Source organism: Muntiacus reevesi, chromosome 2 (genome assembly GCF_963930625.1).
Source record: "Muntiacus reevesi chromosome 2, mMunRee1.1, whole genome shotgun sequence".
NCBI lineage: Eukaryota > Metazoa > Chordata > Mammalia > Artiodactyla > Cervidae > Muntiacus > Muntiacus reevesi.
In genome coordinates this window covers 52,309,724-52,337,392 of record NC_089250.1, presented here as the reverse complement: position 1 = coordinate 52,337,392, position 27,669 = coordinate 52,309,724, and the positions used below count along the sequence as shown (strand labels likewise).

The following is a 27,669-nucleotide window of genomic DNA, read 5'->3' as shown; positions in this document are numbered from 1 at the left end:
TCTCAGTTTCCATAGCAACAGCAGGGAGGAGCCAGGAAACACCAGCTCAGGAAGGAAGGCCACAGCTGCGAGGAGAGAGCGGAGGGCCAGCCTGACTGAGCAGGCGCCAGACACTCTGTCTGTGCAGTTGTCCGGCACAGCTAGCCTGCCAGGCCTATTGCTCTGCCCTTGGCTCCGCCCCCATGCCAGTCAGTCCGGGCTCAGGCAGCCGCTGGGAAGGCGTCTTTGCTTAGACCTCGTTGCCCCAGGCCCGGGTGATACAGGGGTGGTGCCCTGGTTCCCTGGAGACTCTTGATGGGACAGAGATGGGCTCTCTGTGTGCCCTGCCTGGGGGTCTGTGTGTTGACACACCTGGGTATCCTGAGCCCCCACCCTGTCTGCCCTGCCGTGGGCTGGCCCAGCCCCTCTTCTCTCCTGCCAGGCTCTGATGACAGTCCTCATTTGCCCTGGGAAGCATGGAAGGAGAAGCCAAGCCCTCCTGGTGGTCACTGGCCCCCGGGGCCTGGTGGGCAGCGCCACTGTGTGTTTCTTTTCTACTGAAGCCCTGGCCTTGGTAACAAATGGCTCTGATGGTCCAACCGATTGTGGCTGCCAGCTGGGCTAGGAGGCAGGCCTGTGTCTTGGGGACTAGCCGCCCCTTCTCTCTCAGGCTCAGGAGTCACCCATCCATCCACCCACTGGTCACTGACTCACCTGAACAGGTCAAGCCCTGTTCCAGGAGATAGTAGTGTAGCCGTGAACAAAACAGACCCAAGCGCTGCTTGTGGGGAGTTTCCGTTCTGTCGGAGAGACAGACAAATCAACAAATCCACAAAAAGTCAGAATCCAGGGTGCTAGGCTGTGGAGGAGAGAGGGGCTGTGTCAGGGTGCTCACTGCCTGTCCGTTCAGGAAGGGACTGTGGAGCCAACCCTGAAGAGTACGTGAACGCAATGAAGGGACACATGGGGAAGAGTGTTCTGTGTAGAGGAAATAGTATGTGCAAAGGCCCTGGGGCTGGCATGTGCTGGAGAGGGGACCAGGGTTGTGGGAGGCCTGAAGAGTCTTGCTTCCTTCTCTGAAGAAGACATGGGGGCTTGGGAAAGTTTTGAGCAGAGGAGCAGCGTGACCAGACTTAGCTCTCCACTCCACACTGCTGTGTGGAGGTGGCCCAGTGCAGGCAGAAGGAAGTACTCACCACCTCTCCACCCGCAGAGAAGGCAGGGGTTGCTCTGGGAATGGGGCCTGGCTCCTGGGCCCGCTGGTCTGCTGTCCCAAAGGAATTTTCTTTGTCTCTCTCCCTCCCCCAGGGCAGAGCTGGTGTGCCTGGACCCCTGGGATGCACTGCCTTGGAGACCCCTGTGAGTTAGACCTTCTGCTTTCATCAGGGCCCCTGACCCTGCTGCTGCTGGGGCCCCTGGGGAGGGGGAGGGTGGAGTGGCCGCCAGTTTGGCGGGCTGGCAGGGCAGGGAGGGCGGTGTTTCTGGGAATTGTGTGGGGGAAGCGCATTGTTAGAGCGAGCCTGGAGCAGGCCGCCAGGGCCTCTGCTGCTGGCCTCTGGGGGGTGCCTCCTGCCTCCCCAAAGTCCTGCTTCTGGGGGAGGGAGCTGGGCCCGGGCCAATCCCTGGGAGGGGCTGGGACTTTCCAGGAGAGGCTGCTGGGGGTGGTGCTTCTTCCCATTCTGCAGACCAGGAGACTGAGGCCCAGAGAGAGCACTGGCCAGATGAGATGTGCACTGGCATGCAGGATGGAGGACTCAGGCTGGACCTGGTCCCTGGTCACCACCCTGCCTGAGCTCAGAGGCCAGGACCTGAGGGAGGCCTGAATGGGACTGGCTGGGGTCAGAGCCCTGTGGCCCACGGATGGGCTGGAGGGCCTGATGGAATAAGGTGCAGAAACAGCTGGGCACCAGGGTCAGGGAAGCACTGCCCACAGCACAGCAGAGGGAGTGGGGGTTTCTGGGACTGCGGCATCTCCCTGCCCGACCCATGTGGCCATGGGAAAGGGGAGGGGGCTCCATGTGAGTTTGGCAGCACTGGGCTTCCCACCGAGGCCCCTGCCCCAGCCAGAAGGGAAGCAGGATTCAACCTGCGGGGGTCATGGCCGGCTCTGGGCAGGCAAGCGTGGGGACACAAATAGAAAAATAAATGGGCTGAGCTTCCGATGTTTCCGTGGTCTGAGGATGGGGGAGGGACAGGCCTCTGGGCCAATAGTGCAGCCCGTCTGTGTACGATAGACCTTGAAGTGTTGTTGGGGTGTCCCCAAGCCGCTGTCGGGGCCGCATCTGCCCACAGAGTCCCCGGGACAGGCCAGGCTCCCCACAGAGTAGGGCCCCTGTGGGCAGACCCATGAGTCTCTCACCATAAAGGGGTCAAGTGTGCAAGACCCCTGCAGGATGGGACACAACCCCCATGTGACTTGGGTTGTGTGCCAACACCCCAGATACAGCAAAAAGGATGTGGGGTCTGGGGCTCCAGTGAGTACCTTGCTCTGGGTACAGCCAGGTTCACTTCATGATGCTGAGGTCACCCTGCAGGCATAGCTTTCTGGGGAGGGGAGGAGGTGGGGTGTGGGAGGATCTTGGGGCCCGGGCAGCTTGCTGGGGGAAATTCCTTGGAGGAGGAAGTTCCCAAGATTCAGTAGGGTCCAAGGGGTCTTGGGTGGACGGTGACTGTCCTAAGAAAGGTTCTAGGGGTCATGGGGGGACCAGGGACTTCTAGGATGGAGAGTCAGGGGTTTGGGGGTTAGTCAGTCCTGCTACTCCAGCTTGAGCCCTGGCCAGAGTTGGACTCACCCACACAACCCATAGATGAGGGTCTCTCTCCAGGACTAACCACCGTCTCACCTGGGCTGCTTCATGGTTGTGGCCAGAACCAACTGGACCTCCTGGCCTGGCAGGGGTCGGGGTGGAGGGGCCTGGCCCACAGGCCATCTGTGGCTCACTCCCGCCACCTAGAGGCCTCTGCTCATTGTGGGGCCTGCAGGCCACAAGACAGGTCCAGGCCTGGACCCTGCATGGGGTCACACTCCTCTCCCTGTGGTGGTGGCTTCCATATGGGACTGCACCTTTTCAGGGTTCAGGGCTCCCGTCATGGGGCAAAGGGCTGTGGTCCCCAGGTCCAGCGGGAAAGCTCCCACCTCCCCTGTCACCCACCCCCACTTGCCTGTCCACTCTTCCCAATCACCCGCCCTCCTCCCACACCTCCTGATCACTGGCGTCTTGGTCTCCCTTCGTCCACAGCCTTGGTGGCCTCAGTCAAGAGCCTCTGAGACATGCCTGGTTCCTCATGAGCTGTCTCTGGTCCTTGCCAGAGGTAGTAGGAGAAGGGCCTGAGGTGGGCCATCTGGGTTTTCCTCTCTGGCTGAGCTGGGGCAGGGCCCTTGTGCTCAGCTGACAGCCCCTTCTTGTCTTCCTGTCCCAAAGTAAGAGCTCGGGGTTACCATGGAAACAATTACATTGAAAGACAGCAAATTATTTTCTAAAATGTGGGCTATAGAACCCAAGCGCTTCTTTATTGCAGCAGTTCAGGGCGGCAGTGAGCGTGGCAGGATGCTGGGGGCATCAGCACAATGGCTGAGACATGAAGGGGCTCTAGTTTGTGCTGTGGTCAGATGGCCCTGCTGTGACATATTCACAGCTTCATTCATAACTGAAGGGACAGTACGCATCCCTTGGAGAGCAATGCAGAGGCGACTGGGAGCCTTTCCTATGGGGTTTCTTTTCTGCCAGGGGATGGCCTCTGACTCCTAGGTTGAGACCCTGTCCTATTCTCCCTCCCACCTGGCCCAGTCTGCCTCCTCAGCTCACAGACCTGCCCTGTTTCCATTTCCCCCATCCCCCTAGTTGGCCCCTGACTTGTGGTCACCCCTGTCCCTTTTAGCAGCTTGGATATGGTCAATGGCTGGGGGACAAACTCCAAACCCCTGTAATACAGCCCCCAATCCCTCAAGTCTCTGCCCTCCTCTGGGTGCCCAATGTTCAGTATCCACCCGGCTGACTGGGAGGCCTGTACCTCTGCCATTTGAGGGCAAAGAACAAAACCCCAGACCCCACCCACCCAAAGAATAGCAAGGAGAGATAAGAAAGCCTTCCTCAGTGATCAGTGCAAAGAAATAGAGGAAGACAATATAATGGGAAAGACTAGAGATCTCTTCAAGGAAATTAGAGATACCAAGGGAACATTTCATGCAAAGATGGGCACGATAAAGGACAGAAATGGTATGGACCTAACAGAAGCAGCAGATGTTAAGAGGTGGCAATAATACACAAAAGAAGTATACAAAAAAGATCTTCACAACCCAGATAATCACAATGGTATGATCACTCACCTAGACCCAGACATCCTGGAATGTAAAGTCAAGTGGGCCTTAGGAAGCATCACTACGAACAAAGCTAGTAGTGGTGATGGAATTCCAGTTGAGCTATCTCAAATCCTAAAAGATGATGCTGTGAAAGTGCTGCACTCAATATGCCAGCAAATTTGGAAAACTCAGCAGTGGCCACATGACTGGAAAAGGTCAGTTTTCATTCCAATCCCCAAAAAAGGCAATGCCATAGAATGCTCAAGTTCAGTTCATTTCAGTCGCTCAGTCGTGTCTGACTCTTTGCGACCCCATTAACCACAGCATGCCAGGCCTCCTTGTCCATCACCAACTCCCAGAGTTTACCCAAACTCATGTCCATTGAGTCGGTGATGCCATCCAACCCTCTCATCCTCTGTCGTCCCCTTCTCCCACGCTCAGTTTTCCCCAGCATCAGGGTCTTTTCAGATGAGTCAGCTCTTCACATCAAGTGGCCAAAGTATTGGAATTTCAGCTTCAATCAAGAATGCTCAAACTACTGCACAATTGCACTCATCTCACACTCTACTAAAGTAATGCTCAAAATTCTCCAAGCCAGGCTTCACCAGTACGTGAACCGTGAACTTCCAGATGTTCAAGCTGGATTTAGAAAAGGTAGAGAACCAGAGATCAAATTGCCAACATCCGCTGGATCATCGAAAAAGCAAGAGAGTTCCAGAAAACATCTATTTCTGCATTATTGACTATGCCAAAGACTTTGTGTGGATCACAACAAACTGTGGAAAATTCTTCAAGAGATGGGAATACTAGACCACCTGACCTGCCTCTTGAGAAATCTGTATGCAGGTCAGGAAGCAACAGTTAGAACTGGACATGGAACAACAGACTGGTTCCAAATAGGGAAAGGAGTACGTCAAGGCTGTATATTGTCACCCTGCTTATTTAACTTATATGCAGAGTGCATCATGAGAAATGCTGGGCTGGATGAAACACAAACTGTAATGAAGATTGCTGGGAGAAATATCAATAACCTCAGATATGCAGATGACACCGCTCTATGGAACAAAGTGAAGAACTAAAGAGCCTCTTGATGAAATTGAAAGAGGAGTGTGAAAAAGTTGGCTTAAAACTCAACATTCAGAAAACGTAAGATCATGGCATCTGGTTCCATCACTTTATGGCAAATAGATGGGGAACCAGTGAGAGACTTTATTTTTTTGGGCTCCAAAATCATTGCAGATGGTGACTGCAGCCATGAAATTAAAAGACGCTTGCTCCTTGAAAGAAAAGTTAGGACCAACCTAGACAGCATATTAAAAAGCAGAGACATTACTTTGCCAACAAAGGTCCGTCTAGTCAAAGCTATGGTTTTTCTAGTAGTGATGTATGGATGTGAGAGTTGGACTATAAAGAAAGCTGATCACTGAAGAACTGATGCTTTTGAACTGTGGTGTTGGAGAAGACTCTTGAGAGTCCCTTGACTGCAAGGAGATCCAACTAGTCAATCCTAAAGGAAATCGGTCCTGAATATTCATTGGAAGGACTGATGCTGAAACTGAAATTCCAATAGTTTGGCCACCTGATGTGAAGAATTGACTCACTTGAAAAGACCCTGATGCTGGGAAAGATTGAAGGCGGGAGAAGGGGACGACAGAGGATGAGATGGTTGGATGGCATCACCGACTCAATGGACATGAGTTTGGGTAAACTCTGGGAGTTGGTGATGGACAGGGAGGCTGCCGTGCTGCAGTCCATTGGGTCGCAAAGAGTCGGACAGGACTGAGCGACTGATCTGATTGACTGAGGCCTCCAGGGTTCCCGAGACCACAATTCTAACCAGAGCGCTCAGGGGGTCCGCGCAGGACTGGGATCGGGCAGTGGGCCCCGGACTGAAGAAGGTGGCGAAGGAGGGCTCAAGCGGTGGGGAGGGAACCGACCCCAGCGTGCCTTAGCGGCTTCTTGCAGTCGGACCCGAGTCGCCACCGCGCGGTGTCCGGAGGAAAGTGCAGCGTTCGGAGCTGCGGCCCTTACGCACGGCCGGGTCCCGCGCTGCCGCAGCGCCCTCCGCCGACTAACCGGCCAGCGCGTGTGCTAGTGAGACAGTCCTCCTGTCCCGCAGGCCTCGGGCGGCGGCCTGCGTCAGAACTACACTTCCCTGGATGCCTTGCGCGCCTACCTGGCTCCTGGGAGTTGTGGTCGAGAGCGGGGCGGGCTCGCGCAGGGTGCGCGGGAGTGGGAACTACATGTCCCAAGATGCAGCGGGGCGTCGCGGGGGCCGGGGGTTTGAACGGAGGGTCTCCCGCCCGTGGCGGGGCTGCGTCTACTGCGGAGGGTGCGGGAGGCTGCGGCGGCCGTGGTCGGGGTCCGGGCCGGGAGGCTGAGGCTGGCACGGCGGGCGCTGGGGGCGCTGCCCCCGAGGCGATGATGGGCAAGGAGGAGGAGATAGCGCGGATCGCCCGGAGGCTGGACAAGATGGTGACCAAGAAGAGCGCGGTGAGGGGCGCGGGCCGTCAGGACCCCGGGACCCCCGCCCCGCCGAGCCCCCGCCGAGCCTGCCGAGCCCCCGTCAGGGTCGCGGTGACCATTCGAAGGGCAGGACGAGGCTCCGCCCTGGCAGAGACTCTCAGGACGCGGGGAGACCCCCGCCAGAGGCCGAGACCCCCATTCTGGGCCAGCCCTACCCTTCACCTCGCACCCACGGCAGAGGCCGCCATCCGACCTGGACCTTGTCCCGGGAACCACCCGCTTTGGACTCAGACCCCAACTGTCAGGCTGAGACCCCGCAGGCCTGGGATTCGCCCGCTTCCACCCCTCACTCCAGACCCCCTCGGGAGGCCGGGCTGGCGGAGACCCTCCTCGGCCCCGCCTCTCCAGGCCTCGCTGAAGTCCGGGCCTGTACAGCCCTGACTGGCCGCCCGCCGCCTTGGCCTTTCTCCTCCCCATCCTGGGCATCCTCGCAGTCCCCCAGAACTCCCCGCCAAGGCCCACCCCGACTCAGAGCCCTCTGTCCCACCTTATGTCTCCCACATCCTTTCTCCGCCTTCAAGAGTTTGGAGTGTGAGATTGGACCCCTTGTTCCCTGGAGCTGTGGCGCCTCCCTTGCCTCTGCCTGGTCTGGGGCTGCGGCGGCCCCGACGTCTCATTTCTCCAGCCAGCCGGCCAGAGGGCTTTCTTGGGTGGGAAGGCCTTTTCTTTCCTTGTCTGTTCAGTCGCCCAAGAACCAGGTTGCCCTAATAAATTCTTTCCCTTCCATAGCCATGGCTCAGCCAGCAGCTCCTGGGGAGTGGGTAAATGCGTAGGCACCTCTGGAAAGAGCCCTAGGAGGCCCTGAGTCTGCCCTGGGAATCGCGGGGCGGCAGACTCCAGCTGGCCATGCTCGCTGTGGGGCTGGTCCTCCGTTGTCCCTAGGCCAGTGAACCTTTGGGAAAAATTGAGGGGCTAGCAGATGGGCCTCCAGTTCCAGGCCCCTCTCAGTTGGGCCTAGGTCACCTGCCTATGCTCACAGGAAGCATCTTTGGTGGGTGGTACCTGCCTCTAGGGGTGGAGGGGGTCCTGCTGCTCCTAGAGAGGCTCAATAAACAAAATCTGCTCTTTCCCCAGACTCAGCTCTTGGGGTGGGCGAGTGGTAGTGGGAGCTGTGGGGGAGGTTCAGCTCGGGGCTTAAGATGCCTGCCCAACCACCCCAGGGCTGTGTGCCTTCACTGAAGGTTTGGGGCTGGCTTTTGGGCTGAGCATGGTTGAGTTGGTCTTTGGACAGGGTTCTCCACCCAGGCGGTGAAGGGGCCTGGTTCCCATGCTATCATTCATCCATCAAGCAACAACACTGCCTCATCCCCAAACCCTGCACAATGTTCACACCCCTGGGAGGTGGTGGGCAGCCCAGAGCAGGGATGTAGGAACATCTATGGCTGTTTCCAGAGATGCCAAGAGAAAAAAGTTGCTTTCCCCAGAGGAGACGAAACAAATGCCCCCCAGGTCGGGGCAGAGATGGGTCATGGGACCCACGGGGGACTGGGTGGGGCAAGGCAGGGCTAAAGGAGGGGACACCTAGGTGGTGCGCCGCGTGGATGGCAGCCCAGGGGAAAATGAGGAGGGGGGACAGATGTGGACTGGGAAGGGCGTGAGGAGGTTTGAGGCACCATGGACTGGTGAGTGAGAGCCAGCAGAGACTTCTGGTGGGTCCTAGTGCCTTCAAGGCCCTTTGGGGAGCAGGGGGTCACGACTGGGAATCCTGTTTTATGCCTCCCTGGAGGCATCAGCAAGCTGGTCTCCTGCAGCCTGGGGCTCCATTTTGGGGAAGATGATTGCTGAGTTGCACTGTGCCCTTGTCTCTGGGGACCATTTGTCCCCTGTGAGGAGCTTACCACGGGGCTGGACTCTGCAGGGGTGATGAGGGGGAGGCTGCAACCTGAGCAGAGATGCCATCCAGGCTGGGGAGGCGCAGGCTGTGCCCCTCCCACAGCTAGGCTGCCTTGGGTGGCTGCCTCCCCCATGTCCTCAGAGAGACACACACACGTGAAACCTCACTGGTGGCTTCCCTGAGGCTTCTGTGGAGGACGGCAAAGCCCAGAGCGGGTGGGGTGGTGCAAGGCCTCCCCCTCACTACAGAGCTGTGGTTTCAGCAGAGCTCTACGAGGAGATGGGGGCAGGTGGGTGGCTGGTGGTGGAAGCTGCAGGGCCAGAGGTCCTGAAGGGCCCCAGGGAGCTGTCTGCCGTGGTGTCATGTGGCTCATGTGTGCGCCTTGGAGGAAGCAGACGTGGGCGAGAGTGCTGGTCAGAGAAGGGAGACAGCTCTGTTGGGCCAGGCGAGGTGACACGGTTGGAGGGAGTGAGTAGGGTGTGGGGGTTCATGTGAGGAGAGCAGGGGCCCCTGAGGTCTTGGCCTCAGCAAGGGGCGCCCAGGAGAGGCTGCCAGAGTTACGTAGGTAGGGGACATGGGACCAGGCAGGAGTGGGCACTTCTCAGGGCTGTGTTTCTTCCTAGTGTGGCGCCCCTGCCAGGGAGGGCTGTAGCCCTTTCCCCTGTTGGCCCTGTGGTGGTGGGTTGGGATTAAGTGCAAAGCCGCTTCTCTTATTGTGCCTGCGTTCCCGGGGCATCTGACCCAGGTGGGTCTCCAGATTGTCACTGCCTGTGTTTGTTCCCCCAACCCTCATGTGTAGGATGAGGTGGGCTCGCCCACCAAGAGCTGAGAGTCATTTATGTGGGTCCTCCCTTCTTCCAGGAGGGAGCCATGGACCTGCTGCGGGAGCTGAAGGCCATGCCTGTCACACTGCATCTGCTGCAGGTAGGGCCCCGTGAGCCCCCCAGCTCCCAGCATCTGGCAGGGCTTCCTGCCCCTGCCCTGCCCTCGGTTGGCATGAATCCTTGCCCCTGAGGAAATGGTCCCTGCCTTTCTCTGTTGCTCCATGAGATAGGAATGGGCATTCAAGAGAAACCAACGGTGTCCCTCACTGAGGCTTGTGCAGATGGAATGGTCACCCTCAGGAAGGGCGCCACCTCCCCTCACTGGTCCCCAGCCTTGCCCTGTGGGAGTCACCGTGGGTCTGTGGGGAGGGTTTGCCCGCTGCCCCCAGCCTGGCCGCTTGCCTTGCAGTCCACCCGTGTTGGCATGTCCGTCAATGCCCTGCGGAAGCAGAGCTCGGACGAGGAGGTCGTCACACTAGCCAAGTCCCTCATCAAGTCCTGGAAGAAGCTCCTGGGTACGGGTCAAGCAGCCTGGGCTGAGTTCGGGGGCAAGGGGCACCCAAGACTCTGGCCCCTCGCTGGGTACCACTGGGTAGGGTGCTGGCCGTGCTGTCCTGGAGCAGGGAGTGACCAGTCTAGGAAGCACCAGGAGGAGAGGGGCTCCATGAGGAGGGAGGGGAGAGGTGGAGGGGGGCTGCTCTGAGCCCTGGAGGGGGACCTGACAGAGCTAGGGGAGGTCATGTGGGAAAGTGTCAGGGCAGCCAGGGAGCAGCCCCGGACCTGAGGGAGGAGAGCTTGGAGGGGAGGTGGAGGAGGAACAGGTAGGAAGGACATGGGGTTAAGAGGAGGATGGGGGGTGGTCTGCAGCCACTCAGAAGAAGTGGGGTGACTGGGATGCCACCACTGGACCCCGAGGTGCCCCTCCCTTCCCAGCTCTTCCTGGGCTCTGTCCAAATCCTCAGGAAAGAGAGCTGCATGTCCTGGGCTCCATCTCTGGGGGCTGTCACTCTGCGGAGAGTTGCTGTACTTAGGAGGCCTTTCCAGGAACTTCCTTGGCTGGGGAGAGAGGACCCTGGTCGTTAGCAGGAAGCTGGGGTTGGAGGCAGGGTCCGAGGGCTGGGGCTATGCCTTGGTGGTGGTCTGCCCTCCTCGCTGGCCCTGCGCTGCCCTCCTGGTCTGCCTTCTCCCGGCCAGCCCTTCCTTCTTTCCTGGCACCTGTAGATGCTTCAGACGCCAAAGCCAGGGAGCGGAGGAGGGGCGGGTCTCTGCCCACGTCGTCCTCCAAGGAGGCCTCCGAGGCCCAGGACCCCAGGTAGCGCTTCCAGAAGGCACATGCCTCCCCTCCACGGCCCCGCTTTCTCGGCAGACCAAGGTGCTGAGTTCTGGGAGCCCTGGGGCGGGGGAGCTGAGGTCCCCAAAACACATTGGTCCTTCCTGCTTCTTGGAAGGGACTCTCCCTGGGGTTAGCCTCTTGCTGCACACTGACCCCTTAGAGACTCCTCTGGGTTTTTTCAGACCCCAGCATCTGAGGGGAGGCGGAGTCTGCCTGGCTGCACATGGCTGACACACACCTTGAGCAGGCCTGGGGGAGCCTGCTGCTCTCATCCCCGGCTCCAGGCCCAGTCCAGGGGTGGTTCTCACTGGCCAGTTCTGGATATCCCCCTTGGCCTGGTGTCTGTTGATGCCAGTCCCTCCTTCCCTGGGGATGCCCCAGCCTGTGGTGTGATGCAGGTTCTGGAGCCATGAGGCCTCTCTGCTGCCCTGGTGGTGGCTGTGGCTGAGAGGCAGCTGTGCTCTTGACCTCACTGGGCAGCAGTGGCCAAGGGCCAGGAAAAGCTGACCCTGAAACCATGGCATGGCCTTGTAGAGACATGGGCTCATCCGCCCACCTGCATGTGTTGTTTTTCCTCCAGGAAGCTGCCTGCTTCCACTGACTTCCATAGAGATCATGGGGTCATGAGATGTAGGGGTGTGAGAGGAGGGCTGGCTGGATACAGGGGGTGCCCAGACCTGCGAGGGGTAGGGCTGCCTGTGTAGTGGTACCAGGTCTTTGATGACCCCTAGCCCCACCTGGCAGTCTGCATTGGGCACTGTGGCCCCATGTTACAGGCCTCCCTGAGGCAGAGACCCCATCTGGGATTGTACCCCACCCAGTGAGCCTCACTGCCTCTGGCTGGACTGCATGGACACGCTGGAGCTGACTGCAGATGGGCAGGGTTGTGGGCTGCTGTCAGAGTGGAGCAGATGAGGTCTGGGGGCATCGTGACTGTGACGCTGGCTTTTCTGGGGACTGCATCTCATGGGGGTGCATGTGGCCCGAGCGGGCCTCTCTCCAGCCGCAAGAGGCCAGAGCTGCCCAGGACACCCTCGACACCAAGGATCACCACGTTTCCCCCGGTGCCAGTCACCTGTGACGCTGTGCGAACCAAGTGTCGTGAGATGCTGACTGCTGCCCTGCAGACAGACCGTGAGTGCTTGGGTTGGGGCCATATAGCACACCTCAGGGTCTTGGCTCCTGACACACATTCTATTCCCAGGCCTGGGCCCTGCCTGGCTGCAGAGGCCTGAATCCAACTGGTTGCTGCTGCCCTTGGGGGCGGGGATCCCACACAGGTTGAGGCGTTGGGAGTGGAGCTGGCAGGCAATTGGCCAGGGCTCCTTCTTACAGATGACCACGTGGCCATTGGTGCAGACTGCGAGTGCCTGGCGGGTCAGATCGAAGAATATATCCTTTGTATGGGGGCTGGGCGCTGGGTGGGCTGAAGTTTCTGGGGGTCACAGGGTTAAGGCCCAGTTCCCTTGGCGGCCACTGCGTGGTCCCCTGGACAGGGAGTTGGGCAGTTGGGGGCCCTCCTAGACCCTATGGGGTCTGACCGCGCCTGCAGTGGACTTGGGTCCCAGACCCTGTGCCTGCAGTTGGGCCTCAGCCAGGAATGTGTCAGTGTCTAGAACCCGTGTTGCTGGCTTTTCTGACACAGTCCCCACAGAGAGGCCCTCACTATCCCAGGGACGGGTTGGAGGGCAGGGCGTTGACCTTGGCACAGATCCTTAAACGCCCGCACGTATCTTCCGGGACGTGGGAAACACAGACATGAAGTACAAGAACCGCGTGCGGAGCCGCCTCTCCAACCTCAAGGATGCCAAGAACCCCGGCCTGCGGCGCAATGTGCTGTGTGGCGCCATCACACCCCAGCAGATCGCTGTCATGACCTCAGAGGTGAGCCTACCAGGGGCGCAGGGGGCTGCCCCTGGGGGGCCGCAGGCTAAGCATGTGCCCCTTGCCCTAGGAGATGGCTAGCGATGAGCTGAAGGAGATCCGCAAGGCCATGACCAAGGAGGCCATCCGCGAGCACCAGATGGCACGCACGGGTGGCACCCAGACGGACCTGTTTACCTGCGGCAAGTGCAGAAAGAAGAACTGCACCTACACACAGGTAAGTGCTGGCCACCTCTGGGGCCCCGCCTTGCCCTTTCTCTGACAGGTGGGTCCCACTTGCGTGGGCGCACGTGGGGTGCGCTGTGTGAGAGATGCTGAGGTTTGGGTCTGACTTTAGCCTCCGATGGGGTTAGAAGTTGCTGTCACCCTTGGGGCCTCCTCCTTGCCGAGGTCCCCAGTAAGCAGCCTTCGGTGGTGGGTATAGCGTGCTCTGGGTCACTAAAGTTGGGGGGGCCTGGCCCAACTGTGTCGTTGCTGGCAGGTGGGTGCCCGGTAGTGGCAGTGGGAATACACTGAGTCATGGAGGTAGACACTGATGGGGCCCCAAGAGATGTCAGGGGGCTCTGTAAGCAGAAAGCAGTTGGGGTGGCCCCAAGGTTGGGGTTGCTGGGTAGGCTTAGCCCAGGTCATCCAAGAGGACCAAGGTGTCATGAGGCCAGTCCTGCCTGAGGATGTAGGGGGTGCTCCCTAGGTTGTGACTCCAGGGAAGTCCTGCTCCCAGGGCCTCAAGCTGCCAGTGACTGAGGCCCTGGGGCTGGGTACCCCACCATCACGGCCCCCCCCCACAGGTGCAGACCCGCAGCTCTGATGAGCCCATGACCACCTTCGTTGTCTGCAACGAGTGTGGGAACCGCTGGAAGGTAGGGGTGAGCTCAGGCCGTCCTGTTTTTGGAGGTGGTGGTTTGAAGTGTGAAATTGGGGATGGCCATGCCAGCCAGGCTCTCGGGAGCTGTAACGGTGGTGGATGGAGACCCCAGCCCTGCCTCCTGCCCTCTGCGGTCCTGCAGGCCATATGGCGGCTGCCTCTTGTCTGTTTCTTACAGTTCTGCTGAGCCCTTGTGCACGTGTGCCTGCAGCCTTGGGCCGTGGCCTCTGCCTGCCAGTGCCCTTTCCCCATCCTCTGCCGACAGATAACAGACACAGCTTCTTGGAAACCTGCCCTCAGAAGGCAGCACACCCTGCCCCTGTCCTACCTGCAGCGCACCTTTCCCCTCAAATCATTAAATGTTTCTTTTTGCCACTGTTTTGTCCCTAGCCATTGGTCCTGGTGGGCCATGCACAAGCTTGGGCTTCAAGCTGGGTCCCCATCCCCTCACTTCTGGTCTGTCACCCCACCCTCCCCACTGCTGAGGGAACAGGCCATCTCCCTGGGACCAGGTGACACAGGCTTGGCCCGGTGGGACAGCCCTGGAGCAAAGAGCCAGTGTGTGCCCATGGGGGGCAGGGCTGGGCATGCATAGCATGAATGTCTGGTGGGAGGGGTCTTGGGTGCACAGAGGACCCAGGGTCTCATGACCTCTCTAGGTACTGCAGCTCAGGGTCCAGGGATCATGCAGGGAGGCGAAATCTGGGCCCACAGCTGTGCCTGCCTGCAACCCTTCAGGATGTCCCTGCCCCACTGCTCGTGGAGGCAGTGTGAATGGGGGTGGACCCCTGATGAGGGTCCTGGGCCCCGGTGCAGCTCTGAATTGCTTTACCAACTGGAAATTCAGGGATCAGAGTGGCAAGCCTGTGCCTTGTGGGGCCTCTGACACAGTATAGGTGCCACTGCCTGGCACCCAGGTTCTCAGAGAGGTCACCGTGTCAGTGTCCTGCCCCAGCTGGCCCAGTCTCTGGAGACAGTCTTTGATACCTGGCAGGGACCCTGCCTGCCGAGGACCTGGCCAGTGCCTCTTGCTTTGATGGCAAGGTGCCTTGGGGGCTGCACTTGCCTGATCACAGGCCCTCAAACGGGGAGGGCTGAGCACCTGGTCCCTGCACTGGGCAGGGCTCCGCCCCTGCTGGGGGTCCCAGACAACTCCTCTTCCTCTCAGAGAGGAAAGACTTTTGCTTTAAAAATATCTTCAATAATAAGATTCTATTTTGGGAATAAGAGGAGCGGAGTTAAATATGAAAACATTTTCTTTTTTTGATAAGACACACAGTGCCATGTTTCCTGGTTTAAACTCAATGATCATATAAAAGAGAAATCAGGTCCTGCTGCCTTGAGCCTAGTTCTGAGGTCCTCAGTCTGATCGCAGGGTGCAGACGGCTCCAGGCAGAGGTCTCCTTGTGTTATAGAACTAAACAGAAGGTCTGCTCTCCACGAAAGGGTTTCCCAGGGACCCTGTGAGGTTTGTGGCTCCAGGATGCTTCCAGGGAGGGTACCTCCTTTCCCCACGTGGGAACCCCAGCAGGAGGGCTCCGTGGCCAGAGGCAGGGGGTGGTTGATTCAAGAAAGGTTGATTCAAGAAAGGCACTCACGCCTGCCTCTCAGCCGGACCCAGGGACACTGCATCCCCCGGGTGGGGAAGGGGCCTCTGGCACTGCACCTGGCACTTTTGCCTGGGACCACCCCAGGGTGCTGGGCCCGGTGGGTGTGCCTGACACCTGCTGAAGCGCTCTCGTGAAAGGAGTCTCTGCCGCGGGAGGCGTCCCACATCTGGGCGGCCACGTGGGCAGCCTAGGCCTCGCTGGAGGACTGGGAGGCTCCCTGGAGCAGCAGGGCGCGGTAGGCGGGGGAGCTGAGGAAGCGGGGGTAGGAGTCTCGGTGCATCAGCGTGTAAATCTGCAGCTGTGCGTCATCGAACGTGTGCGCCGACGGCTCCTGCATCTTCTTGTTGATGCCCTCCCGCACCCGGGAGTCCAGGCTCACCTGCGGGACAGGGGCCATGGTCAGGGGCGCGGAGGCGCCCCCACCCTCCCACCCTGGGCCCGGCGCGGCGCACCTCCTTGGGGGACAGGATGGACACATAGTCCTCGTAGATGAGCCGGGCCTTCTCGTCCACCACGTGCTGGTTGGCCTCGGCCTTGAGCTCCTCGCAGGCTAGCCAGAAGAGCATGTTCTCCTCGCTGTACTCCGTGCGCAGGAACTCCCGGAATACACTGCGACCCGCGGGGCTGTGCATCAGCTTGTCGAAGGACTGCGCCCAGCTCCGCACCTCTTCTGGGGTTGGCGTTGGCGTGGCGCTGCGGGGGGCATCCGGGCATCAGCTGGCCGCGTCAGGCTCCGCCCCCTCCCGCGCAGAGCCCCAAGGCCAGACTCACCAGACTTCGCAGCTGGGAAGGGGCTGCAGCCTGCTCTCCCGCGAGGCTCGCCAGGCCCGCCGCCGCTCTTCGTTCCTGCGGGCAGAGGGGACGGTGGCACTGTCCTCCAGGCACACGTATGCATGCAGGACACTCCGCACACAGGTGTTAGTACGAGCAGGAGGCCTCGGGGCTCTCAACACACAGGTGAACCCGTCGCAGGTGGGTCTGCTTCTTTCCCAGCCTTTGGTTCCACCCTGGGACCGTCTTCTTGCCTTCCGGGTTTCACAGGCCCCAGGTGTCAGCCTCCCTCCCTCTCTGGCCTGACCTAGACCCTCGCTGCTTTTTCCTGCAAACCCCACTGATGTGGTGAAAGCCCAGCCCGTGTGTCTGACCTCTGACTCTCCCCAGGGGATCTGCTTCCCTCCTTAGCTCTGAGCGCAGCATCAGTGATGGCTTCCAAGTCCACACCTCCAGCCAGACCTCTCACTAGGATCACTGACACGGCTAAGGACATCTCAGACTCAGGGCTTGGACAGAACTCAGTTCCCTCCTTACCCCCACCTTTCAGATGCCAAACTCCTCTCCTGGTCCCTACAGGCAAAGGCTAAGTTGCTCCTAACAGTTCATGGCCTCCCATCTCTAACCCCAGGCAGTTTCTCTGTTTCAGGCCTGGGCTCACGTCTCAGTTGTTCACTGGTCAGCTGATCCCCACTTGGGTCCCCTCAGCGCTGTCCACTCAACAGCCAAAGACTGAAAACCTGCAAAGGGCCATATGCCTCTGCAAGGCACAAAAGCCCCAACAGGTTCCCTAGGTGCCTAGAAACTAGTTCACCCCTGGAGGCTCCATGCCTGCCCCCACCCACGGACTGTCCCAGGGCCAAGTCTCTGCTCAAAGCCCCTCCACCTGACGGTCTGTAGGACCTGCTTTTGTCTTGTTCTGTTTTAGTCCCCAGGGCTAGTCTGGGCCAGCTTACAGAGACAGACAGACAGACAAGACAGACACCGCCCCCACCCCCCAGCTTACAGCAGAGACGCAAACACACATGCACGCCAGGTGCCTGCATGTTACAGGAGACACCCCCCCCCCCCCAGCTTAGAGCAGAAAACACAGACACAGCTAGCTTATAGTAGATACATACACACACATGCATGCACGCCAGGTGCCTGCATGTGGATACCACCTGCACTGACTACTGGTCACCAAGCCCCTGGATAAGTGCTGTGGGTGGAGGGGTACCCTACTTGGAGGTGATGCCTCAAAAGCCTCCTAAGGGCTAAGGAGCAGGGTCCTGGATTCTAGGTCTGCTAAGCGCCCCCTCCCCACCAGGCACATCAAGCATCCCCAGGCCCACATACCAAGAGCAACTGCAACAGCAGCACCAGCACAAGCAGCAGGGGTTTCGCCTGGGGGGAGCCGGGGGGGCCGCATCATGACTGGACATCGAGGGGGGCTGGTCCGCCTCCTCTGGCCCTGTTTGCTGGGGGAAGACAGGGCTGCCTCAGCCTCCAGGCAGAGCCCATGGTTACCACCCGTTTTCCAGCCCCAACTGCCCACTGGAGGCCATGCTCACTCCCAGGGCTATGATGCTTGTGGCCTCCCAGATGTCCAAGGGTCTCTGAACTCCTAGTCATGCCCTCAGCCCCCACCCCCCAAGGGGCAGAGGCCAGGGTGGAGGCAGCCCACCTGCTTCTCAGCCTCAGGTGGGGTGGGCATGGATGGGTGGAGGAGGTTGCCAGGGCTCCGCGGTGCCTGTTCCAGGACACCTGTTCCTGTCACCACAGCCTGGGGGTCTGAGAAGAGAGGTCGGGGTTCTCACTGAGAACCTGACACCCGCCCTGGCCTGCACCCCGCCAGGCATTCTGAGTCTCTCCCTACCTGCCTCCCTGGCCCCCCACCCCCACGGGCTCTCCCCGGCCTCCCACCTCCAGACTACTCTGCCCAGGCCCAACCCCCACTCTAGTCTACACCGCAGTTGTGAGGGGATAGGGATCAGGAAGGAGGCGACCCCAGATAAGATCTCCACAGGAGGTTCTGGGACACCCCCATCTGCTTGCTCCCTGGGAAGCCGGAAGCAGGGGTTCCTCTTTCTTGGTTTCCGGCTCCTGGCCCCTCCCAGGGGGCTGCAGGCCCCCAGAGTCTGAGGCTTTCAGGGGTGATGGTGGACATTCGGAACCTTCATCCCAGCTCCCTCCATCCCAGGTTTTCCAGGGGATGGGTGGTGGGAGGTGGGGAGGTTGCTTCCCACCAGGAGTTCGGAAGGGCTGCTGGGCCTTGGAGGACCCCCTGCCTGCTCCCAGGGACTCCGCAGAGGGAGCAGACCAGGCCTGTGGCACGGAGCCCTGGAGTAGGACTTGGGGTTGTGGCAGGACGTCCTGAGGGTGCGGACAGTGCAGCAGGAACGGGTGAGGAGGGCTGAGAGTCACCAGGTACCGCCGCCTTCTCAGCCCAGACGCTGGCTCCGCACCCAACCTTCGCTCCCGCACCCAACCTTCGACTGGCACCTCCGGGTCTCCCAGCCTCCCTTCCCCTCCCCACCCCCAGGCTGCGGAAACCGCTGCGGCCCCAGGCCTTGCCGCAGGCAGGCGGTGGCGCGTCTTGCTCCCGGGCTGGTAGGAGCCGCGGGGTCCCTTCCGCTCGGAGCGGCATCGGGGCGCACCTTCCCCTTCCGCAGTGCGGGCGTGCGGGGGGTGCCCAGTCCCACCCGGATAAGCGGCCCCTGTTGGGAACGCGGGGACCGAGGCGCGGGGCGGCCAATCAGGCTCCAGGAGGCTGTTTTGAACGCCTTCCCACCTGCCCTCACCCCACCCCCACCTCGGCCCAGGTGAGGCATCCCGCCCCCTCCCCCGGGGCCGGGGGCGGCCCCTGGCGTGTCTGGGGCGCGGACCTTCTGAAACCCCGCCGCGAGAGGCTCACGACTTGGTTTCACTTTATTTTCTCATTAAATGAACATTCTCTCTGCTGCCCCCCATTCCTCAGCTTTGGCCTTTCAGTGCCTGTTTGGTTCAGTTGGCCTCTTGGGGTCTGCGATGGCAGGAGAGGAAAACGATGTTGCAGGACGGGCCCCAGGGCGGTCACAGGCTGGGCAACCCCGGCGTCCCGTCTCCTGGGCAGGTGCTGGTGCCCAGAGGTGACAGCCCGAGACATGCACGCTGAGGGCACCAGAGTCTGAGCATGCAGAGGCCCCTGCCCTGACCCAGATCTGGGGGCCAGGCGTAGGGGTCCATGGGGTCTTGGCCCTTGGTCGCCTGCCTGGCTTCCCCTGGATCATGGGAAGGTGGACCATCAAGCTTCCAGCAAACAGACAAGATGGGGAAACAGCAGCCCCACAGCTTGCCTTCCCGCAGGGGTCAAGTTTCTAGGGAAAGGAAGGGGTGTGGCAACCTCTGAGGTCTGGTAGCTGTACCCCAGTCGGGCTGTGACTTCCCCAGGCAGAGCGGCTCTTCCTCCTCTGCATCTCCACCCACTGTGAGTGGGGGCAGGGCCCCAATTCCCCCCCACCGCCCCCTAGCTCCCTGAAGATTAAACTCCCTAGCCTGCCTTCTCCAAATCATCTCTGAACTGGAGGAGGGGACCTGCCTGAGAGTGCAGCGCCCAGGTGCTGGGGGCCGAGTTTGTGGCAGAGAGGGGGAGAGGCCGCCCCTCTGCCCTGGTTGTAGGCCCTGGACCTTGTCGCCCACCCCTGGACCTGGCTCCCTGCACCATCCCCAGGCCGGCTGGGACCACTTATGCCTCTGGGGCATCTGCTCTCTCTCCTGGTGGGGGTACAGGATCAGAATCAGGGCTCCTGCTCCTCATCCGGGCATGTGGAAGGGGGTTCCTTCCCCTTCCCCAGCCCCATCCAGGCTTTGGCCCCTAGATATGGGATGGGAGAAGCTGGACGGGCAGTAAGTCTGGCCTCTGGGGACAGAGGTTCCCTCGGGAACAGCTGCTGCTCTGCTCCACAGAAGGAAAAAGAACGTCCCCAAGCCCGCCCAGTCCAAAAAAAGAATAAGAAAATGTGACAATCCCAGGAAAAAATGCCATAACCTTTGTGAGGGGGGTTGCCAGAGGGGGTCCATTCTCTTCTCATCCTCCTCAGCACCTTTCCTGTCTGCTTCGCCCCCGCCCCTCCACCACTGGGCTGGTAGGGAAGTCCCAGCCTAGCGGCTCCAAGGCAGGCCAATCTTCCTAGCCCTGGTGACCCTCGCCCCAGCCCACCTCTGCAATGGCAGGGGCAACCCACTTCTCTCTCTCCCTCTCTCAGCTAATAGGGTCTGGCCTGGGGAAGTCTGCCCCTTTCTCCGGCCTCTGACGCCCCCACCCTACCCTCAAGGAACTCGCCACGCGCCCCACTCACCAGCGACCCAAAGGCGAGGTGGGGGCGGGAGGGGCCAGGTCGTTCTGGGCCCCACCCTGGCTGCCGAAGGGGCGTGCACTGCAGCAGCAGGACTCAAGTCAGACGGCAGGAGGTCCTCCTGCGCGTTCTGGAGCGAGGCTGGCGCCAGAAGCCCCCGATCAGCTCGGGCCGGGGGCGCAGCGCCTCCCCTCCGACTGGCGGGGATGAGTGGCTGCCAGATCCAGCAGGGTGGGGGCGGGGGCAGTACGGGTGTCCCGCCTCGGCCCCTCCCCACCAGGCTGAAGGGGGGACGGGAGACGCGGAAACCTGGGTTCTTCCGGCCCCCCCCCCCACTTTGAGCAATCACTTCCCCAGGCTTTAAGCTGCAGAAAAAGGGGAACCCGCTTGCAACGCCCCCTCCCCCACGCGCGGGGACGGAATCCAGTCCCGCCGCGGCCCAGGGTCCACGTGGACCCCGCGGCGGGAGTCCTTGGGGCGCGGATCTGGGCGCCGGTTTCCGAAGCTCCCGCCCCGCACAGCCCACGGGCCCCGGGCCGGAGGGGCAGGGCCGCCGTCCTGGGCGCCGCGCGCGCGCACTCACCGGCCGCGCTCCCGAGCCGCTCGCGCCTCAGCCGCCGGCCCGCGCGCTCCGAGGTCCGGCCGGATCGTCGGGGAGCGGGCGCAGGCTGCAATGCGCAGGCGCCTCGGCCGCACTTCCCCAAAGCGCGGGGCCGGGACTTCCTCGCGCGGGGAGGTGCCCTGCCCGGCCCGCCCCGCCCGGCGCGCCCCGCCCCGAGCTCTGCCGGCTCTGCGCCCCACCCGCCCCCTCCCCACCGCTCCGCGCGCTTCGGCGCGGCGCATGGGTCCCCATTGTCGCTTAGAGTGGCCCGCGGAGATGAGGTGCTGATGCTGGGGCCTCTGGCTCCCGGAGCGGCTGAAGTGGTACTGCGGCAGCTGGGGGTGTGGCCGGGCCAGTCCAGCGTTGCCGTTATGGGGGTGGGGGGGTGGAAGGGGGCGGCTCCATAGGCTACTTGCCCCTCTTGAGGAAGGGAGAGGCGGCTGGAAAGGACTGGACCCCGTGGTCACTCCCGGGCCGTCGCTTGGCTCTCTGGCACTGAGTATCCTTAGCTGTGAAACACGGTTAAGGGCGTGCTGTCAGTCACCGTGCTGTAGGGCCTTCTCAAGGAAGGCGGTTCCTAGGCTGCAGCGCCACTGTTGTGGGGGGCGGAGCGGGGGGGGGGGGCGGTGGGAAATGGTTCTTTTATCCGGGGTCGCCGAAGTCCCTGTCCGCGTGGCCGGCAGAGTCCCTTTCAACCCCTCCAGTTACCCCAAGATGTTCTAAAGTTTAAAGCCACACCCTCTCCTCTGCCAGGAATGCCTGTGTCTTCTCTTTGGCTAAATCTCGTATTTTATGACTCGGTACAGATGTGAGTTAAATTCCTTATCCCAGCATACTGTGGGCCCGTGTTTGGACGGCCCTGACCCTGCTCTGGAAGTGGTCTGCAGTGTCTGTGTCCCCGAGCATCAGAGCGCGTACAGCTCCTGTCCCTTGGTCCCCGGGCCTGCTCACAAAGTGCCTTCCAGTTGCACAAAGTTGTATGTGCTCACGTGTTTCAGCACTCTTGGGGATATAAAGGGAAGGGGAGAGTTTACATACTGTCTTTATCCTGCAAATGTTTAGGTGTTCTCTACATGTCAGCCTTGGGACCTGGCAGTGGGCAGGACAGACCAGCCGCGGAGCAGACAAGAAATGGACTTGCAGACTGGGTGAGAGGTGAGGAGGGCTAAGGAGAATCTCAGCGCAGAGAGTGGGTGTTTCAGACCTGCATCTTGCTTGGCAAAGGATAGAACTGGAGCCAGCAGCAACTAGGCACAGCTGAGCTGCAGAGAGTGCAGGCCAAGGCCAGGGAGGAGGGAGAGGCCCTGCAGGCTGGGGAGCCTCTTATGCTGTGTGTCCAGAGGCTGCGGTGTAGACAGGCTGGCCGGGCCGGAGCAGAGGCCAGAAGCCTTCCCAGATGAGAGGTGGCTCCTTTTTATTTAGCCTAGATAACAGCCCCAGGAGGTAAGGCCTTCAAAGATGGGCCAACACTTGGTCCGGCTCACACAGCCATGCTCATGCTATGATGCTTGACATGGCATCTCCACCCGCATCCTGAGACGTGTGGGGCAGCTGGATGTGGTGGGGGTCGGCATACTTCTCTCCTGGGGTAACACTGGGGGTGGGATTTGAACCCAGGACCCTCTGTCTAGAGCATGTGCTCCCAGCCCTGGGGATCCCCCCCACCCCGATCTCTTATAGCCTCCAGTCATTGGGTTGTGGCTTGCATGCTTTGCTTTCTCATTGCAGAAGCCTCCTCCAGGCCCTGCAGCAATGTCCTCGGCCCCTTTCCGAGATGTTCTCTCCAGACCAAGGCCGCCTCCCTGGTGGGGTGATCAAAGGGTACCCCCTGTGCCAGCCCCCACCTGGTGCAGAGCTGTCTGTGAAGGCTCCTTAGGGCTGTGTGCACCTCTCTCGTCCTCTGCTCTTCAGTGCCTGCCTGTTTAGAATGACCCCTCTCTTACGGAGAACTCACCTGGGGCCATGGTGCCATGTGAGGTCATTAAGGTTTCCTTTTTAAAGACAAAGAAATGGAGGCTCAGAGGAATGATGAAGTAAAATGTGCTGTTACTAAACAGATGAAATCATTCCAGTGCTTGACACTTCCCCCAGAGATGGAATGCTGGGGTTCAGATCTCAGGGAGCTTACCCAGGGCAGCCAGGGCCAGCTGACATCTTGCACATATCAGCAGGTAAGTGGCTGTTGCTCTGGGACAGAGACGGTGCTCTGTCCCATGCCCAAGTCACCCTCTCTCCCTTGTTCCTTATTCTCTCTGCCTACCCTCCTGTAGAGAGCTCCCTCATCTCTCCCAGAGCTTCCAGACTTCAGCTCCACACACAGTACTGGCTTGGATCAAGGCCAAGGGTGCAACAGCTCAGAACTGGCCAGGTGTCCTGTGTGGGGGTAGTGATTGCTGGGGACACAGAGGGTTTTGGTCCCCATCCTGTGCCCGGTCAGGGAGGGCACTGGCTGCCATTGAACAGAAATCCTTGCTGACCTCTGAGCCTCTGATCTCAGAGGCTCTGGCCTCTGCTGGTAGAGGATGCACCCCTCTAGGACCAGTTCTCTGCTGTAGGCTGGTGACTCTGCTGGAGCCTTCTGGCAGGGGATGGCCTTGTGTGAGGCCCCCACCTCTGTGATAACCCGCTGGACTGCCGAGGAGGAGGAGAAAGGAGAGCCGGCTAAGAGAAATCCCAGGCTCTGCAAAGAGTCTGTGTTGGGGAGAGAAGTAAATTCTTGAAGGGGAAATCTGTCCAGAAACTAAGGATGTTCTTTTGGAATCCAGAGGTTTTGCAGGATGTGGGTTTGTCAGAGTGGGACAGGAGTGGTGTCCTTCCTGTCCTCTGTGTGTGTGTTCCAGTAAGGGGGAATCAAAGGGGCAGAGAGGGACTATCAGGATGGAAAGGAAAATCGAAGGTGACTTTCTGTCTGGGTGACTCAATGGACATGAATTTGAGCAAACTCATGGAGATGGTGGAGGACAGAAGAGCCTGGCGTGCTGCAGTCCACAGGGTTGCAAAGAGTCTGACCCGACTGAGTGACTCAATAAGAAGCAGAGGTCTGCCTTAAGAGATCTCCCCTTCCCCAGTCTCCCTGTCTTCTGAAGACCCTCCTAGACAGAGCTGACTGTCCGAAGGCCAGCATTGACTCTTGTCAGAAGGCCAGCGTTGGCTCTTGCAGTCACTCTCCTGCCCAGAACATCAGCTTCCTCTCTGACCCTCTGATGGAATGGCCTGTGGTCTAGGGGTCCTGCTTTCTCCCTGAGGTTGCCCTCACTTCTGGGGTTGCAACGCTTGCCCAGCCAGGCTCTTCTTCCTGGCACAGCCAGACTGGAGACCCCCACGAATTAACAGGGCACCAGGTTGGCTGCTGGGGGCAGCATGGGATTTGGGGGGTTAGGGATGTCCCTGCCCGCTGTTAATCTGATGTCCGCCTATTTGCACCTTTCCACTTCGTTGGCGGAGCCGCATCCTGTGTACCGTGATGTCCTGTGACATAGGATGTGGGACACCCAGCATCTATCCTAACCCGGACTTCCCTCCGCCCGGGGACTTAGAGAGGGGAAGCGTAGAGACCGGGGGGTGGTTGGGAAATGAGACTTTATTTAGGAGGGTGGGGCGCGGTTTCGCGCTGTGGGGTCGCTGTCAACGTGGGAAGATGCTGTCGTGGACTTTCTCCTCCAGGATGGTCTCCACGCGCCTCCTCTGCGGGGGAAAATGGGCTTGGGCCCGGTGTGCGGGGAGGCGGGCGGGCAGGCCTTCCCTCCCGCCCCTTCCCGGGCTCGCGGGCACCTCTTGCCGGTCCAGGGGGTCTGGGATCCTCGTGGGCTTCAGCTGCGGCGGCAGGAACAGCTCCAGCCGGATGGCGGCGCGCGCGGACCTCTGGCTCTGAATGAGAAGCGAGATCTCCTCCGCCTGCGGGATCGGGGTCGGGGCCGGGCTGTTGCGGAGCCTTAGCGACTACGGGTGCCCCGCCTGGCCTGTAGCGCTCCCGTCCCGGCAGTCCCCCCGCCCAGGCCCCGTCCCTGCCTCACCCGCATGCGGGCATAGCGCAGCCGGAGCGCGCGGACTCGGCCGCGGGCCTCGGCGGCCTTAAGGACGCCTAGGAGCCGGTCCTGGCGCTGCGCGGGTGGCTCGAGCGGCAGCGTCCACGCACGCGAGTCCGGCATGCGGTACCCCACCTCCGCTGACTCGCACGGGAAGAGGCAAGCGGTCGCGCGCACGTCTTCCAGCAGGTCGCCGAAGAGCAGGTGGCTGTGGCGCTGCGCGGGCCGCATGGCCGCCAGTCCCTCCAGCGTGAGGGCCCAGCCCGGCTTGGGGGGCTCCGCCTGGGCGCGCCCCACGCGGGGCCCTGCTCCCTGCGCGCCCTTGTTCGCTCGCTCCCGCGGGCCCCTCCTCCCGGTCTCCTTCGCTGGCTCCGGCTGCATCCTTGAGCCTTGTGGAGGGAAGACAACATCCAGCCCTTGCCGCCCTCCCCTTTGGCCTGACCTGGGCCCACCTTGGGCGCCCAGCTCCGGCCCCTCTGGACCCTGCGGAACCCACTTTAGGGCCTGGACCTCTATCTCTGCACTTTTACCCCAACTTCGCACACGTCCCGGTCAGCTCAGTCTAGAACTTTCTGATCCACTCCCTTCCTGCCCTGGGGCTGTTTCTCTGTCCACTGAGAAAAGGCTGAGACCCCTGAGTTGACCTCAAGCACTGCCCAGGGGTGGAGACTGCTTGAGACTGCTCTGGGTGAGGCTTGGTGGCCACGCCCCATGCCGGACCCTCTTTGTGTTTAGTCCCGCCACCTGCGTTGGCCTTAGGCCCCTCTGTTTTACTGTTAGGGACTGAAGATACAGGTTGTGGGTCTTCCTTGTGTCTGAGCAGACGACTCATGCTTTTCTGGGAGATGTGTGTGTGTGTGTGTGTTTGATTTTCTTATGTGGGTCAGTTTGTCTCTGGGAGGTCTCACTTGTGTGCGGTGGAGGCTCAGAGTCCAATGGACAGCTGGCTTGCTGTGGGGGAGATGCCATCCTCCCAGCCTGTCCCCTCTGGGTCTAGATGGGGTAAAGGAGTGGAGCCCAGGGAGGAGATGGGGGGTGGGGAGGGAGGGCCCACGAGGTGGGAAAGGGAAACACCCAGAAGTCCCTACAGGGCACCTTTCTTCACCCAGCCCATCGCACAGACCCCAGGCCAGCTCCCGGGCCACACTGGGACAGGGGCTGACGGCCGCTCCCTCCCCTACCCCATCCTTAGCAGCGGAGAGTGGAGTGCCCGGAGCCCTTGCATCCCGTCACCTTCTCGGATCTGAACCTCCAACTCGGCCGGGACTCTCAGGGACTTGTTGACGCGGTTGCTTGGTAACCAGGAGACCCGCCCCTCCCCCATGCCAGCGGGGGTGGGGCGACCCCTCGGAAGGTGCGCAGTTGGAGCCTTGGTCCAAGAACGAAGATTCCCTGGACACCTGCGCTGAGGGACTTCCCAGCTGTAAGGACGCTGGGGGAGATGACCCCAGCTTTTCCAGACAGAGTGCGGGCTCTTCGTTTTCCGAGGAGCCCCAGAGGCGCTCTTCCACGGGCTGTGGGCTCAGCTTCCTGGCTGGAGAGCTGTCTACTGGCCAGTTTTGGGGTTAAGGGGCGCAGCTCTGAGGAGACCTTCCAAGTTGAGCCCTTTTCCCCTCTGCATGGCCCTAGAGGCCTCCCACAGCAGAACACGGGGTTTTCCCCTCTCCCCGGGTAAGTTTGAGATCTAGGGGTCTAAGACTAAGACTCAGGCTTTGACGAACTCTGAATCTCTGGGTCCTGGCTCCTAGAATCCTGTTATCTATGTATTTATGAGTTTCATGACATTTTATAACTGATTCACTTAATTTGATTGTTTAATTTGTTCATGCACTCATCAGTTTATTCTGGATTCATTAATCCATGGACTCATTCCAGCTTATGTTAGACCAGAACTAGTGCATTAGGTCCATGATTTGTTCACGTGTTGGTGGTTCCCACGGTGCTGACATGCCTCTCCCTTTCACTCCTGGTTGTCTACTTGGGCCCGTGGGTGGTGCCTTTTTGGGAGCTCATGACCTGAGCCTCTGAGGGGAGGGACTGTCTTGGCTTTGGTGGGGGTGGGTCTCAGCTGGGGTTCTGACCTTTTGGAAGGAGGCTGTTGACCGTTCCCATTGTTTTTTGAAAGTTTGCTCTGGCTTCCGGTGAGAGGGTGAGCTCTGATTCGGTAGCCCCATATCTCCAGAGCTGGCATGCCATCCACCCCCTTCCTGAAGCTGCATAGAAACAGTCCATCCTTCCCACCCCCAAGTTATGAGAAGCTGTCCCTGGGACCTTCCCCTTCCTGCTGCTGGGCTGATTCCTTTAGGATAGGGCTTCCCTGGTGGCTCAGATGGTAAAGAATCTGCTTGCAATGCAAGAAACCTGGGTTTAATCACTGGGTTGGGAAGATCCCCCTGAAGAAAAAAATGGCAACCCACTCCAGGATTCTTGCCTGGAGAACTCCATGGACAGAGGAGCCTGATGGGCTACAGTCTGTGGGGTCACAAAGAGTCAGACACGACTAAGCGACTAACACAAACACACTAGGCCTTGGGATTCAGCTTCACCTGGGGGCTGCTGCTGCTGCTTTAAAAAAAAACATTTTTTTTTAAGGATGAACTTGATTTAGTGTTGTGTTAGTTTCAGGTGTACAGCAAAGTGAATCAGTTATACATATACATATGTCTACTTTTTTTTTCTAAAGTAGTGTGTACCTGTCAGTCCCAATCTCCCAATTTATCCCCTCTTCCCCCCTTATTCCCTGGTAACCACAAGTTTGTTTTCTACATCCGTGACTCTACACCTGGTGGCTTTTGAAGACA

General features: G+C 60.1%; 3 protein-coding genes and 1 long non-coding RNA gene across 8 annotated transcripts; 2 read left to right on the top strand and 2 right to left on the bottom strand.

Annotated features, from left to right (window-relative positions):
- Window positions 1-6,544: 6,544 nt before the first annotated feature.
- TCEA2 (transcription elongation factor A2) lies at window positions 6,545-13,920 on the top strand. Of its 2 annotated transcripts, none has more exons than XM_065921591.1 (10): window positions 6,545-6,772; window positions 9,501-9,563; window positions 9,873-9,978; window positions 10,685-10,775; window positions 11,800-11,930; window positions 12,132-12,188; window positions 12,526-12,680; window positions 12,754-12,897; window positions 13,469-13,540; window positions 13,724-13,920. In XM_065921591.1, exons 1-10 carry the CDS (start codon window positions 6,701-6,703, stop codon window positions 13,730-13,732), a joined length of 900 nt encoding a protein of 299 aa, XP_065777663.1. In that variant the 5' UTR covers window positions 6,545-6,700; the 3' UTR covers window positions 13,733-13,920. The 2 variants fall into 2 exon arrangements, with proteins under 2 accessions (XP_065777663.1, XP_065777662.1); XM_065921590.1 differs by having other exon boundaries at window positions 12,751-12,897.
- Window positions 13,921-14,750: 830 nt separating this feature from the next.
- On the bottom strand, window positions 14,751-20,953 carry RGS19 (regulator of G protein signaling 19). 4 transcript variants are annotated; one of them, XM_065919655.1, is made up of 7 exons: window positions 20,826-20,915; window positions 20,246-20,383; window positions 17,593-17,699; window positions 17,265-17,386; window positions 15,927-16,001; window positions 15,608-15,848; window positions 14,751-15,534 (listed from the first exon to the last, which is right to left on the bottom strand). In XM_065919655.1, the coding sequence occupies exons 3-7, from the start codon at window positions 17,620-17,622 to the stop codon at window positions 15,343-15,345; spliced, it is 660 nt and encodes a 219-aa protein (XP_065775727.1). In that variant the 5' UTR covers window positions 17,623-17,699; window positions 20,246-20,383; window positions 20,826-20,915; the 3' UTR covers window positions 14,751-15,342. The 4 variants fall into 4 exon arrangements, with proteins under 4 accessions (XP_065775727.1, XP_065775728.1, XP_065775731.1 ...); XM_065919656.1 differs by lacking the exon at window positions 20,246-20,383 and having other exon boundaries at window positions 20,826-20,953; XM_065919659.1 differs by lacking the exons at window positions 17,593-17,699; window positions 20,246-20,383 and having other exon boundaries at window positions 20,826-20,908.
- A 91-nt stretch (window positions 20,954-21,044) lies between these two features.
- LOC136157894 (uncharacterized) lies at window positions 21,045-22,906 on the top strand. The gene is made up of 3 exons (XR_010661286.1): window positions 21,045-21,166; window positions 21,906-21,998; window positions 22,572-22,906. It is a non-coding gene; the product is annotated as an uncharacterized lncRNA (long non-coding RNA).
- Window positions 22,907-24,467: 1,561 nt separating this feature from the next.
- LKAAEAR1 (LKAAEAR motif containing 1) lies at window positions 24,468-26,192 on the bottom strand. The gene is made up of 4 exons (XM_065919160.1): window positions 26,102-26,192; window positions 24,857-25,257; window positions 24,615-24,737; window positions 24,468-24,527 (listed from the first exon to the last, which is right to left on the bottom strand). The coding sequence occupies exons 1-4, from the start codon at window positions 26,190-26,192 to the stop codon at window positions 24,468-24,470; spliced, it is 675 nt and encodes a 224-aa protein (XP_065775232.1).
- Between the last annotated feature and the right edge of the window lie 1,477 nt (window positions 26,193-27,669).

Coding starts and splice junctions, on each gene's coding strand:
- TCEA2 (XM_065921590.1), top strand. CDS start 6,701: ATGATGGGCAAGGAGGAGGAGATAGCGCGGATCGCCCGGAGGCTGGAC. Junction 11,931..12,131: donor TGCTGCCCTGCAGACAGACC/GTGAGTGCTTGG, acceptor TCCTTCTTACAG/ATGACCACGTGGCCATTGGT. Junction 12,681..12,750: donor TCGCTGTCATGACCTCAGAG/GTGAGCCTACCA, acceptor CCCTTGCCCTAG/GAGATGGCTAGCGATGAGCT.
- RGS19 (XM_065919656.1), bottom strand. CDS start 17,622: ATGCCCACCCCACCTGAGGCTGAGAAGCAG. Junction 17,387..17,592: donor CACCTGAGGCTGAGAAGCAG/GTGGGCTGCCTC, acceptor GTCTTCCCCCAG/CAAACAGGGCCAGAGGAGGC. Junction 16,002..17,264: donor TGCTGTTGCAGTTGCTCTTG/GTATGTGGGCCT, acceptor CTCTGCCCGCAG/GAACGAAGAGCGGCGGCGGG.
- LKAAEAR1 (XM_065919160.1), bottom strand. CDS start 26,192: ATGGGGGAGGGGCGGGTCTCCTGGTTACCAAGCAACCGCGTCAACAAG. Junction 25,258..26,101: donor GGAGGTTCAGATCCGAGAAG/GTGACGGGATGC, acceptor TCCCTCCACAAG/GCTCAAGGATGCAGCCGGAG. Junction 24,738..24,856: donor TGCGCTATGCCCGCATGCGG/GTGAGGCAGGGA, acceptor CCGATCCCGCAG/GCGGAGGAGATCTCGCTTCT.